This window comes from Schistocerca serialis, chromosome 5 (assembly GCF_023864345.2).
Source record: "Schistocerca serialis cubense isolate TAMUIC-IGC-003099 chromosome 5, iqSchSeri2.2, whole genome shotgun sequence".
Lineage (NCBI taxonomy): Eukaryota > Metazoa > Arthropoda > Insecta > Orthoptera > Acrididae > Schistocerca > Schistocerca serialis.
The window spans coordinates 27,156,758-27,170,612 of record NC_064642.1 but is presented as its reverse complement, the minus strand read 5'-3'; the positions used below and the strand labels follow the sequence as shown (position 1 = coordinate 27,170,612).

At 37.2% G+C, this 13,855-nt stretch overlaps 1 protein-coding gene across 3 annotated transcripts in view; it reads left to right on the top strand.

Annotated features, from left to right (window-relative positions):
* Positions 1-13,855, top strand: part of LOC126480694 (protein FAM193A-like) — a 227,483-nt gene that overhangs the window by 111,398 nt on the left and 102,230 nt on the right. For all 3 annotated transcript variants that reach the window (XM_050103933.1, XM_050103932.1, XM_050103934.1), the window contains exon 14: positions 3,968-4,113. In XM_050103933.1, coding sequence (XP_049959890.1) covers positions 3,968-4,113 — 146 coding nt within the window. The remainder of the gene's footprint in view (positions 1-3,967; positions 4,114-13,855) is intronic.

Sequence of the window (13,855 nt, the reverse complement as noted above, 5' to 3'; positions counted from 1 at the left end):
ACATCATATGAAACATATGTGGAATCATCTATTGAACACATTAGAATTGTCCATTTTGAGTTATGGAATTTTTTTCATTAAAGGAGGCACAAACACAAGATCTTTAATGTAACCCCACAAAAGAAATGTATGGGATGTAGGTGGCCAAGAGCATAACACAGCATTGTCAGGCCCAGTATGACCGATCCAAAAATTTTGAAATATATCGGTTTAAAAATATGAAAAACCCTTAAGATTCACTGTACTTGTCATGCCCAGTATGACCAATCCAAAGATTTTGAAATATATTGATTTAAAAATTTGAAAAACCCTTAAGATTTACATTCAAAACACTCTGGAACAAGTTTTCTTCAAAATCCAGTCACATGCTTTTACTACAGAACATTTATGTGAGAGATGTCAGCATCATCTCAGACAACTGCCATACTGAATTGAAAGTGTTATGAGTGTTTTGTAGCAACTAAACTGCGTAGCTGGCTGGTGTGGTATCATTCTGTACCTTAATGCATTTAGAAGTATATGAACTGCAGAAATAATGAAAAAAAGTAGAGAACTGACAGTTGTGCCAAAATTATGAAAGGAGGAAATGTTCTACGGACAACTCGTCCTTCATTTTCAAGTTAAATTTGTTTACGATACTAGAGCGTATCAAGGCTGGTTTCATTTGCCATGATAACATACCTTACATGCAAGTTTCATTGTCGTGCTATAACACCAGAAATTTTGGGCCTTGCTGCATCTGGATGCAAACGGCAGACAATGTGAGGATAAATAAATGTGTGTCAACTTCAAAATCTAGATCAATGATTGCTGAGTGTTAATCAGTAAAACTGAATGAAGATTAGAAGGTGCATATTCTGTGCCGACACCAGGAAGACGTATAAACATCAACAATATTCACGACTCAACTCGTAAGTTCATGTGCCATTAAGACTACAAAAATAGCCACTGCCCAACCCACTAAGACAAAGAAGAAGAAAAATAAGTGACAAAACACTGGTGTTCGGGGGACAAAAGTTCTAAGGTCACTGAATTATGGCTGTACTGGCACCACCATCTCTGCAGACAAAGAATTATGGAAGAAGTTAAAAACTAAGAAAAATGGGTCCAAAACTCGCCAGTTTTGGACATTGAACTAGATCAGACAGAATTATCTAGCTCAAAGCTAAACTACTTTTTGCCGCATGCACCTTTCATTAATGCAAAGGGAAAGGCATAGAAAGAGCCATTGCATCCATTAAGTGACTCCCATAGTGCAGTTGATGTGAATAGTGAAAGGGATCATACGGAAGAACTGAGGCTTACAAGCAATTGCTGCAGCAGCAGAAGTGCTGTGTAGAGTAACCATACTTTATGCCCCCTACGCCTTTCTCAAATTAAAGTTTGACATTCAGGCTGTCAACAACCTAATTGTACAGCCCCCCCCTGCCCATTTCTCGGTGAAAGTATTCTAAGTGCATTAAAATCTCCACAAGTCCCGAGCGTAATGGCACTGTGAGCTTCACACAGGGAGAATAGTTGTCTTTTGAATGTAGATACAACATGCTCTTCAGCACTGCCATTCTTTAATATTGGGCTGTAAATAAAATTTCCATACCTGACTGTGACTGTTCAGTGGATTTTCATTCCACTTGTGGACCTGGATACTGATAGCAGATTCAACAGTCAGTATTTGAGTGTTGAGACTGCCTAATGAACACTTCCCAGACATGGTCCACCAAGTTACTGATGCAACCAATCCAAATTCTTCGGGGCATGCTTCTGCAAAGACTGTCTGTTCACTAGCAGATTGAACAGTGTCACTCTGCTGTTAGAGGCTGTTGCATGATTTGACAGTTCAATACCAGTCTGCTGCCAAATACCTCATAGGCTGTTTGATACCGAGGACTAAATGATGCCGAATTACAAAAGAGAGTAAAGAGAGATTGTTACGTGAATTTCTCTCCATGAATTGTTCCACAAAAACTACTGTAGTATGGGATACAATCAGTGAGATTTCTGAGTGTTGTGAGAAGGTGTCCAGTAACTGGTACAATGAGAAATGGCAGACTCCAGATGAGCTAGAGGGAAATGGCCCAGACAATAGCAAAACACTTCACACAGGTGGGTGCCGTATTCAGCCAAGATATAATCTCCTGTCATTCCAGAGGACTCACTGAGTGGGGACATTGGAACTTTCAGTTGTGATGAGTTTAGCATTATATGTCTACCATCTGAAAGACGGATTTCATTTTGTCTGTACCTGGTAACACAACACTTGTTGAAACTTCGTGGCAGATTAAAACTGTGTGCCAGACTGAGGCTCGAACTTTGAGGAAAGGAGGTGAGATGCTGGTGGAAGTAAAGCTGTGAGGATGGTTGGGAGTCATGCTTGGGTTAGCTCAGTCAGTAGAGCACTTTCCCACAAAAGCCAGAGATCCCGAGATCAATACTCAGTCCAGCACACCATTTTAATACGCTGGGATGTTTCATATCAATGCACACTCCTCTGCAGACTGAAAATTTTGCTGTGAAAACAACACTTGCTCATGACAAAATCAATTGCACAAATATGCAGCACCTCACTGTGAAAACTAAAGAAACCATCCCTCAAACTATTTGACCTAAATTGGAATGTAGGACACTTCGTTCATGAAGGGGTGAGGGTGTACTACTACTCCTCAAACCAAGGAAGGGCCTTACTTGTGTGATTGGATACCTAAGTGCTGCCTTCACTAGCTCCTTCCAAATCCCCACTGCCATCAGTTGCCTTGATTCCTGTCTGCCCCAAATGGGATTGTCATGTTCTGTCTGCCCCTATGGGCAGCTCATTGCGCTCACCATTATGGACTGTCCATATTTTAATTACATAGTTAAGTCTCATCTACCAGGTATGCACATACTGCACCTTCCATTTATACGATAATAGTCCCTGAGCAATATAACCTAACCAACCTACAACAGTCTCAATCAGATGAACTATACATGTGACACTTTAATATAAAAGTCAATCAGCAGTAAATCTCCTTCTTCATTGTTCGTCTTCCTGTTCATGGCATACATCATTGCACCATTACACTATTGCTGTTTTGACCGACATGGGTTCCACACTCAAAATCTCGGAACAGACTGACCTAAAATGGCTTCAGGCCCAGTGCTTGTATAGCTTTGTAAAAATGATTGCCAAAGTTCCACATTGTAAAAAATGTAATTTTGATAATTTACGGTTAGAATTTTTGCATCTCAAATTAACTGAATCGTGTAAGAGAATTGGTTTTGGTCTGAAGAGTTTTGACTGAAATAAACATTCTCAATGATGAAACGGCAGAAAAAGCTAAATCAACAATGCCATACATAAATAAACAATGCCAGAAACTAAGTAAGTGCTGATGTTCCTACCATATTTTGGAAGTTAGCTACATTTATACTTAAAGGATTTGTGTGAGCTATTTTCCTAACTTTATCAGTAATATAGTAATTACATCTATTTACATGTCAGCAGATTGACTGGAATATGAAATAATTACTGTTAATTAATTGAGCTGAGCTGAACTTTAGCATAACTGCTTACTTGAAATTGTTCAAATTAATTAGGAACTTATTCTGACTAATGTAATTTAGCAAAGTTGGAACTGGTCTTATACTCAGAATTACAGAATTACAGCTTTATCTTATGGCACATCTCTCACTAACATTAGTGATGCAAATAACAAAACAAAATGGAAAGGAGCCCCAGCTTGCTTTGCTACATCATCACTCCCATCACCTTGGGATTGCAAAGTCACCTGTCATTGTTTTATTAAGTGTGGTCCCTTAGGGATTGCAATGCATTTATGTTCTACCATGTGTATGTATTGTACTTTCCCTTCTTCCACGTGCACGCACTCTCCTCCTACGTCATCAAACCCTTCCCTTCGTGTTCCCCACCCCTCTTTTAACCATTGTTCAGTGTATATTTATAAGTACAAATATTGTTTGTCTTTTCTAGATACTGATGGTGATGTCCCGGATGTGGAAGATTCTTCTAGCCAGGATGATACATGTTCAGAGCGCTCCAGTTCTACAACAACATCAACTCAGAGAGATTCCAGGCACTGTGACTGTTGCTACTGTGAAGTGTTTGGCCATGGAATGGTAACACATCATCTGTACTCAGTAAATTCTACACCTTTTATTGTTACATTTGTGTGTTAATGCCCCAAAAAGAGCCCAGAAACGTGTTAATTAAGATAAAAGTTGTCCAGAATGACAACTTCAATCTAGTGTATGGTGGTCTGAAACTCCCTGAGAGATTAAAACATGGAAGTTATTTGGTTTTAGTGTTGGTCTGACACACATATTTAATATGTTGATAAGTTTCACAACTGCTAAGTGTCAGTTGTATTGTGAAACTCCGCCTGGGCCACAGAATAGGGTTTGTTTCAGTCCTTCAAAATATGTTCTCTACCACAAGTGCTCACCAGCTAAGTTAACAGAACTTCTGCAGTGTTAAGAGGGTTAAAGAAAGGTCCAATTTGTTGGAATAGGTGGGGTGGACTTTGAGTCGTACATGGGTAGCTCAGCTGCTAAGTGCATTATCCATGAAAGGGAAGGATGTGGATGTAAATCTTGGTCTGGCACACATCTTTAATTACAGAGTGTAACCATTAGTGTCAAATTTTTTTTTCGTGTGTTTTTTAATTTATTATATTCCAGGCTAATTGAATAAACGAAATTCTGTATGAGAGTAAATATGAAATTTTTAATTTTGAAAATACGTGCCGTTGCCATATGGCAACACCAGGTGCTTACAGGAGCTAATATTCCGCATTGACGTAAGCACTTGATGTAGATAGGGTATGATCATATTCAGTTGTACAATTCATCCTTTAGAGTGCACCATTCATAAAATACTATAGATATAGAACTAATAATATATCTGAATTTGACCATACCGTACCTATATTGAGTGTCTATGTGAACACAGAATATTAGTTCTGTAAGTGCCTAGGGTTGCCAGGACAATGGCATTTATTTCGAAAATAAAAAAAAAATAAAAAAATTGATAACTATTCTTGCGCAGCATTTAATTTATTCAATTAGCCTTAATACACAATACATAAAAAAACACATAAAAATTGAAAAGAAAAATAATTTTGGTGCTGATGGTTACACTATACAGGGTGATTCAAAAAGAATACCACAACTTTAAAAATGTGTATTTAATGAAAGAAACATAATATAACCTTCTGTTATACATCATTACAAAGAGTATTTAAAAAGGTTTTTTTTTTTCACTCAAAAACAAGTTCAGAGATGTTCAATATGGCCCCCTCCAGACACACGAGCAATATCAACCCGATACTCCAACTCGTTCCACACTCTCTGTAGCATATCAGGCGTAACAGTTTGGATAGCGGCTGTTATTTCTCGTTTCAAATCATCAATGGTGGCTGGGAGAGGTGGCCGAAACACCATATCCTTAACATACCCCTATAAGAAAAAATCGCAGGGGGTGAGATCAGGGCTTCTTGGAGGCCAGTGATGAAGTGCTCTGTCACGGGCTGCCTGGCGGACGATCCATCGCCTCGGGTAGTTGACGTTCAGACGATAACCTTTTTCGTAGGACTCTCCATACAGTTGATTGTGGAATTTGCAGCTCTCTGCTAGCTCTGCGAGTCGATTTTCCTGGGCTGCGAACAAATGCTTGCTGGATGCGTGCTACATTTTCATCACTCGTTCTCGGCCGTCCAGAACTTTTCCCTTTGCACAAACACCCATTCTCTGTAAACTGTTAATACCAACGTTTAATACACCACCTATCAGGAGGTTTAACACCATACTTCGTTCGAAATGCACGCTGAACAACTGTCGTCGATTCACTTCTGCCGTACTCAATAACACATAAAGCTTTCTGTTGAGCGGTCGCCATCTTAGCATCAACTGACGCTGACGCCTAGTCAACAGCGCCTCAAGCGAACAAATGTACAACTAAATGAAACTTTATAGCTCCCTTAATTCGCTGACAGATAGTGCTTAGCTCTGCCTTTTGTCGTTGCAGAGTTTTAAATTCCTAAAGTTGTGGTATTCTTTTTGAATCACTTCGTATAACCAATTAAACATGTGCCAGACCAAGATTTACACCCACATCCTTGCCTTTCATGCGTCATATAACAAAGGTAATCACATATGTACACAGCAGTGAATTATTAGATGGACAGTTTATCATACTTGTAGTGGGAATGAAACAGAATGAAACACTCAGTGCATGATCTTTCTTTGCATATTGAACATATTGTTCTTACAAACGACGTACAGTTACTTCCAGCACACCTTTTCTTGTTATTCTCTACCGTGTGTTGAATAAAATGATCAGTCCAGTCAAACCTTTTGAAATAGGATATACATTTGTCTGTTGAAGGCTTTGATGCAGGTGTTCTCCCAGCTTGTGAGTTATGGTTGACAAGTTTTTGGTCTGGCTGATTTATTATACAGAACCCATATGTTCTGCATAGCTACCTCGAGCATCCATGTCGTCAGGGGCCAATACCATATCTTGCTATGAATTTCTGTTTGGTAGCATCCCAGAAATTGGACCATTTGGTCTATTCCTCCCATGTACAAGTTAAACTTTACGATTACTTGAGACCTCAGGATTTCCACCTCCCCCTTTGTTTTCTGAGAAAATCTCTTAACTGTACCAACATGTTGGATACCATATGAGGAGTAGCTTATTGTGGCTACCACATTGTCCATTGGATGGACATACAGCAATCCATCATTTCTCTCAGTTATTGTTTTGTAGCACCCACGATTTTTCATGGAAGAATAGTCTTTACTTTGAAGTGGTTAGTTTTTTGGAATTCTATTTTCTCGTATAGAATTTTAAAAATGGGAAAAGTGCAGAACCAGAAAAATGTATAATGCAACTCCCTCTTCTCTGTTGGAATTTCATCAAATAATGCCAGTAAGGAGCTCACTGTCTTGGCAAATACTTCTCCATATTCTGTGTGTGCTTTTGGACCTTTACCCCGGTAAAGTTCGATATTGACTGATTAGCGATTCTTAGCATCAAGGCTCCATGTTTTGGACCCAAATCATATTGGTTTAGCCCTAATAAATTGGTTTCAACCACAGTGGCCAAAATATTTAACTATGCTTTTGTCATATGGCAAATGCTCATCAAGTACAAAATTATCTATGCACCACTTCTTTACCATTTCCGTAACTGGACAAATTTTCCAAGTCATTAATGTCAATTTTAATGTTATTGGCAGAGTGCAAAATCAGCAGAAATCTATCCTGCCTCATGGGTTACATACAGCTTGGTTCTTCATATCATTATTACTATCCCAGTAGTGTCTTCATTACTATCCCAGTAATGTCTTTTTAGATGGCAGTATATTTTACCCACTAACAAACAAAATCCCAATGAATCATTTAATCTCATCATACGTTATTTTGGATCTGCACAGTTAACAAATAATGCATAACATTTTGTTTCATCAACTAAATGCTAAGCTATCTCGTTGTCTATAAATCTTTCAAAAATCTTCAAAGCAGACATACTTTTATATTTAGAATAATCAGCTTCGGGAATTGAAGTATAGTATTAAGTGTTAAAATCTGCTTTGTTTATCTACTGTGATGGATCTGCTTCTCTTTCAGTGCTCCATTTCACTGTCTTTGACAGTGAAGGGGTTTGTATTGTACCAACATTGGCTGAAGGTAGAATAGAACGTAAAGCTGGACCAGGCAAAGGTGAAGATCCTGCTAATGAAGTGGCAGTGTCATAATCAATACCATTCTTGTATTATTGGCAAGTCTGACTTCTGCATTAGCCCTTAACGGCCGAGATGATAAATTATCAAGAGCCTGTAATGACATATTCAATACTGGTGAATGGTACACAAAATGTTAGTTGCCAAATTGTGAATTATATGGGAAATAACATATTTAGCCACAATTGTTCTCATCTCCTGAATCCTCAACTGTTTCTGTATTGACTTCTGTGTGCTCCGTGAAAATGTCTCCAGTCATATCCTCGTCTAGTAATATGTCTAAGACTTTAGCAAGCGAAAAGCCTGGCTTAAAAGATTCTTGTGAAAGGAACTCAAGAAGTAAAATAGGTAGTGCAAATGCTTAGTGTTGCAATATGACAACAACAATGTTCAAACTAAGGTATGCTGATCATTTTTTACCCACTTCACTAAATGTTATATCATCATGCCCAGCAGTGTATCTGTAACAGCACTACATAATAAGTTTGGGAAAAAAACCAGTAATAATTATCTGCTTAATAATAAACTTACTCAAAGTGTGCACTCATGTTTCTTGCAGTCTCTGTCAGCAGTCTTGTGACTTTGATAATAGCACAACAACAGATAGGTGGAAACCAGCAGTGACCATCTTCTTGAGTTCTGCATTCTTTTTTGCATTGGAGGAAATGCTCCCCACCACTCTAGCTTGAAATTTTGAATACATAGGCAAATATTTAGTAGAATCATGTGCACCATTGCCATATGGCAATGTGAGGTGTTAGTGGGTTAAAGATGAAAGGTATGTAGACTAATCTCATAGTGATCTGTTATGAGATTTGAGTAACAGGGTGGACATAAGTAATAAATTACAAAAAGTTCATGAATGTTTTTGCATGTGCAAGCGCAAACTGTTTTGCCCCACTTTTATAGCTAATTTATTTGGAGGATTATATTAAGAACAGTAATAGTGCTGTCACCAGGTAATTTAGCCATTAGGATTCCGGAATTGGGATGTTATGTATTGCGTTTTTTTGAGACAGGTGTCAGTTTTTACAGGTGTTATTCTTGTTGGGTATTTGCCTTTGGTATTCTTTTGATTAGGAATGTGATAAATCAAACTTTTTTAGAGAAATGAATGTACTTCCAATAATGGAAGTTATTCTCAGTCTGATATAAGAATCCTGTAGCCATTGTTTCACAAATAATTTGTGTTAATGTTTTACAAAGCATTTGAATATAAGCCCTAACACGGGATCTTCTGTCCAATACCAGGAAACTAAAACATCTTGTTGAAAACAATAAAAAAGCTCTGTTATTATTGATATGTTGCATATTCAAAGTGTTGGGGAAGGAGCAGTTTGGCCTACAGTATAGCCCCACTTTGATGTTCCCAGGATTAAGGTTTAGCAACTATTGGACATATTTGATTGGTTCCTTCAAATTTTCTACATTTGTAATGTTAATTTCCACCTACAGTTACATTGTCATAGTTACAAACTCCTCACTATTTACACTCAGTGAAACAATATTTGTGGAGCTGAAAAAGATATAATTATATAACTGACATAGAATGATACTGGAAAGGCATTGGCTTTCAAATAGTCATTACAAGCATTATGTGTAAGTTTGGTCAGTCCTAGACTTCTTAGTTATGAATCGATGTATGTCACTACAAATTGGAGCAGTGTGTGCTACTGGCACTTTGTCTCCTAACACTGCGATCCTGGCAACAACTATGTTGTATGTAGTTTTTAAGGCATTTCACAGTTCTGCTTATGTACAGTGTTGCGTAGAGCAAAACTTCAGATCAAGTGGAAAGTTCCCTATGCTATACATACATCTGAACTACATGCGAATTGTTGGGTGGGATGTTCCTTCATTAAAAAAAAATTAATAATAACAATAATAATAATAATAATAATAAACCTCGTGGAGGCCCAGGAAAAGAATAGGCCTTCGGTATGTTCTGCCAGTCGTAAAAGGCGACGAAAAGAACAAACCACTAATAGGGCTAACCCCCCTTTTAGTGTGATTAGTTGGTTCAGGACAGAACTAATGAAGCCTCGGACAAGCGCTGTCATGGTCGGGGACGACGCTTGAACCCTATGCCCGTCCACAATGATAACGACACTGCTAGCCACACGGAAAATGATTTAAATCCAAATAGAGGTGTTTTGCAGGGTATGCTTCCTGCAACCACTCTAGAAGGAAAACAAAGACAGAGGATGAGATGGTCAGGTGAAGTTAACCGACACCTCATGTTCTGTTATTACCAAACAACAAACTTAGGAACCAACACAACTGGATACAGATCACAAGTATACACAAAATTTATTACCAAATACCCAGAATTAAAATTTTTAACAGAACAACAACTAGCTGATCAGATCCGTGTAATAAACAAAAATAACAGGATACCCCAGTCAGAATTAGAAAACATCAAACAAGTACAACAAATACTGGAACAAAATAATGTGCAATCAGAAGAAGAAGAAAATACAGTAAAGGACTCAAACATCCCAGAGCAAACAAACAAAGAACACCATGCATCAATTAAACAATCAGAGGAAAACGAAATCTTAAGACAGCCACCAGAACAAGCACAAATAGAACATGAAGTGACACACATGTTAGATATAGAAGAAAAATTTCAGCTAACATATATAGAATACAAAGACACAAATACAGACATTAGACCATTCTTGCGTAGACCACCAAATAACCCACAAGTCGAAACAACAACATCAACTATCAACACTATCATACACAACAAAATAAATGAAAATACAACTATGGAAAAGTTACAACTACTGGTTTATATAGGAGCACTCACTACACTAAATATATACGGTAGGCAGAGATCAGAACAAACCAACATACAGAAGAAACCCACAAAACCAGCATGGCAACACAGGCTACAAATCAGAATAGAAAAACTGAGAAAAGACATCAGACAGCTAACACAATTTATAAGAAATGAAATATCAGACAAAAAACGAAAAAGATTAGGTAAAATCTCACAACAAGAAGCGATAGAGCAATTAGATGAAAAGAAGCAGAAATTACAAGCATTTGCCAAACGACTTAGAAGATACAAAAAAAGTGAAAATAGAAGGAAACAAAACCAAACATTCAACACAAACCAAAAGAAATTTTATCAGACAATAGATAACACACACATTGAAATAGACAACCCACCGAACATAACAGATGTGGAACACTTCTGGAGCTACATATGGTCAAACCCAGTACAACATAACAGGCATGCACGGTGGATACAAGCAGAAACAGACAAATACAAGATGATACCACAAATGCCTGAAGTGATAATTTTGCAACATGAAGTCACCCAAGCAATTAATTCTACGCACAATTGGAAAGCCCCTGGAAAAGATAAAATAGCAAATTTCTGGCTAAAGAAGTTCACGTGAACACATTCACATCTAACTAAATTATTTAACAGTTACATTGCAGACCCATACACATTCCCTGATGCACTTCACATGGAATAACTTATCTGAAACAAAGATCAAGCAGACACAGCAAACCCAGCAAAATATCGCCCCATAACATGCCTACCAACGATATACAAAATATTAACTTCAGTCATTACACAGAAATTAATGACACATACAACACAGAAAAAATTATAAATTAAGAACAAAAAGGCTGTTGCAAAGGAGCATGAGGATGTAAAGAGCAACTGATAATAGATGCAGAGGTGACATATCAAGCTAAAACTAAACAAAGGTCGCTACACTACGCATACATTGATTACCGAAAAGCTTTTGATAGTGTACCCCACTCATGGTTACTACAAATATTGGAAATATACAAAGTAAATCCTAAATTGATACAGTTCCTAAACATAGTAATGAAAAATTGGAAAACCACACTTAATATCCAAACAAATTCAAGTAATACAACATCACAGCCAATACAGATTAAGCGTGGAATATACCAAGGAGACTCATTAAGTCCTTTCTGGTTCTGCCTTGCTCTGAACCCACTATCCAACATGCTAAATAATACAAATTATGGATACAATATTACTGGAACACAAAATCACACATTTGCTATACATGGATGATCTAAAACTACTGGCAGCAACAAATCAACAACTCAGCCAATTACTAAAGATAACAGAAATATTCAGCAGTGATATATATATGGCTTTTGGAACAGACAAATGTAAGAAAAATAGCGTAGTCAAGGGAAAACACACTAAACAAGATGATTACATATTGGATAACTACAGCAACTGCATAGAAGCGATGGAAAAAACAGATGCCTATAAATATCTAGGATACAGACAAAAAATAGGAATAGATAATACAAATATTAAAGAAGAACTAAAAGAAAAATATAGACAAAGACTACCAAAATACTGAAAACAGAATTGACAGCTAGAAACAAGACAAAAGCTATAAATACCTATGCTATGCCAATATTGACCTACTCATTTGGAGTAGTGAAATGGAGTAACACAAACCTAGAAGCACTCAATACACTTACACGATCACAATGCCACAAATATAGAATACATCACATACATTCAGCAACAGAAAGATTCACATTAAGCAGAAAGGAAGGAGGAAGGGGATTTATCGACATAAAAAAACCTACATTATGGACAGGTAGACAATCTCAGAAAATTCGTTCTAGAACGAACAGAAACTAGCAAAATACACAAAGCAATCACTCGTATAAATACATCGGCTACACCATTGCAATTTCATAACCACTTCTACAACCCTTTGGATCACATAACATCAACAGATACGAAGAAAGTAAATTGGAAAAAGAAAACACTACATGGCAAGCACCCGTATCATCTAACACAGCCACACATCGATCAAGACGCATCCAACACATGGCTAAGAAAAGGCAATATATACAGTGAGACGGAAGGATTCACGATTGCAATACAGGATCAAACAAGAAACACCAGATATTACAGCAAGCATATTATTAAAGAGCCCAATACCACAACAGATAAGTGCAGACTTTGCAAACAACAGAGAGAAACAGTAGATCACATCACAAGCGGATGTACAATACTAGCAAATACAGAATACCCCAGAAGACATGACAATGTAGCAAAAATAATACATCAACAACTTGCCATAAAACATAAACTAATAAAAGAACACGTTCCCACATACAAGTATGCACCACAAAATGTACTGGAGAATGATGAATACAAATTATACTGGAACAGAACCATTATAACAGATAAAACACCACCACATAACAAACCTGACATCATACTCACCAATAAAAAGAAGAAATTAACACAACTAATCGAAATATCCATACCCAATACAACAAATATACAGAAGAAAACAGGAGAAAAAATTGAAAAATAAATCCAACTGGCTGAGGAAGTCAAGGGCATGTGGCATCAGGATAAAGTTGACATCATACCAATTATACTATCAACTACAGGAGTCATACCACACAATATCCACCAGTACATCAACGCAATACAGCTACATCCAAACGTATATATACAACTACAGAAATCTGTAATTATTGACACATGTTCGATTACCCGAAAGTTCCTAAATGTAATGTAACATATACCGTACAGTTAAAAGGAAGTCACGCTTGATCAAGGTTCGCGTCACTTTCCATTTTTAACCAGACATAACGTCTGTGACAGGAAAGAGAAATAATAATAATGATAATGATGATGATGATGATGATGATGATGATGATGACCATAATCTGGAAGAGACATTGACGTGTAAGATGCCTTACTTTTTATTTTGAGATTGCGGGTAGATAACGCCCATGTAATTAATATGTACAACTTCTAATGCTTCTTTTGAAATACGTCCTTATTTTTGAGATATTTGTTAGTTCGGGCTGGCAGCACAGCTAAAATTTAACTGCAAGTTTATGCCGTAAGACATATCTAGAACGCAATGCTCCCTTTGGTTCAGCCACCTTATAAAATCGGTCAACACCCAACATTGACAACAGTGTTCCAGTATTTTGCATATTCTTGTTAAAACATTATTTTTATATCATGATGTACCAAGCATTTTGATTGAACGTTCAATTTATGTCTTGTTTACAGTTTTGTTTCATATGCAGGTAAAGCTCATTGAGATAAGCATTCAGGAAACTTC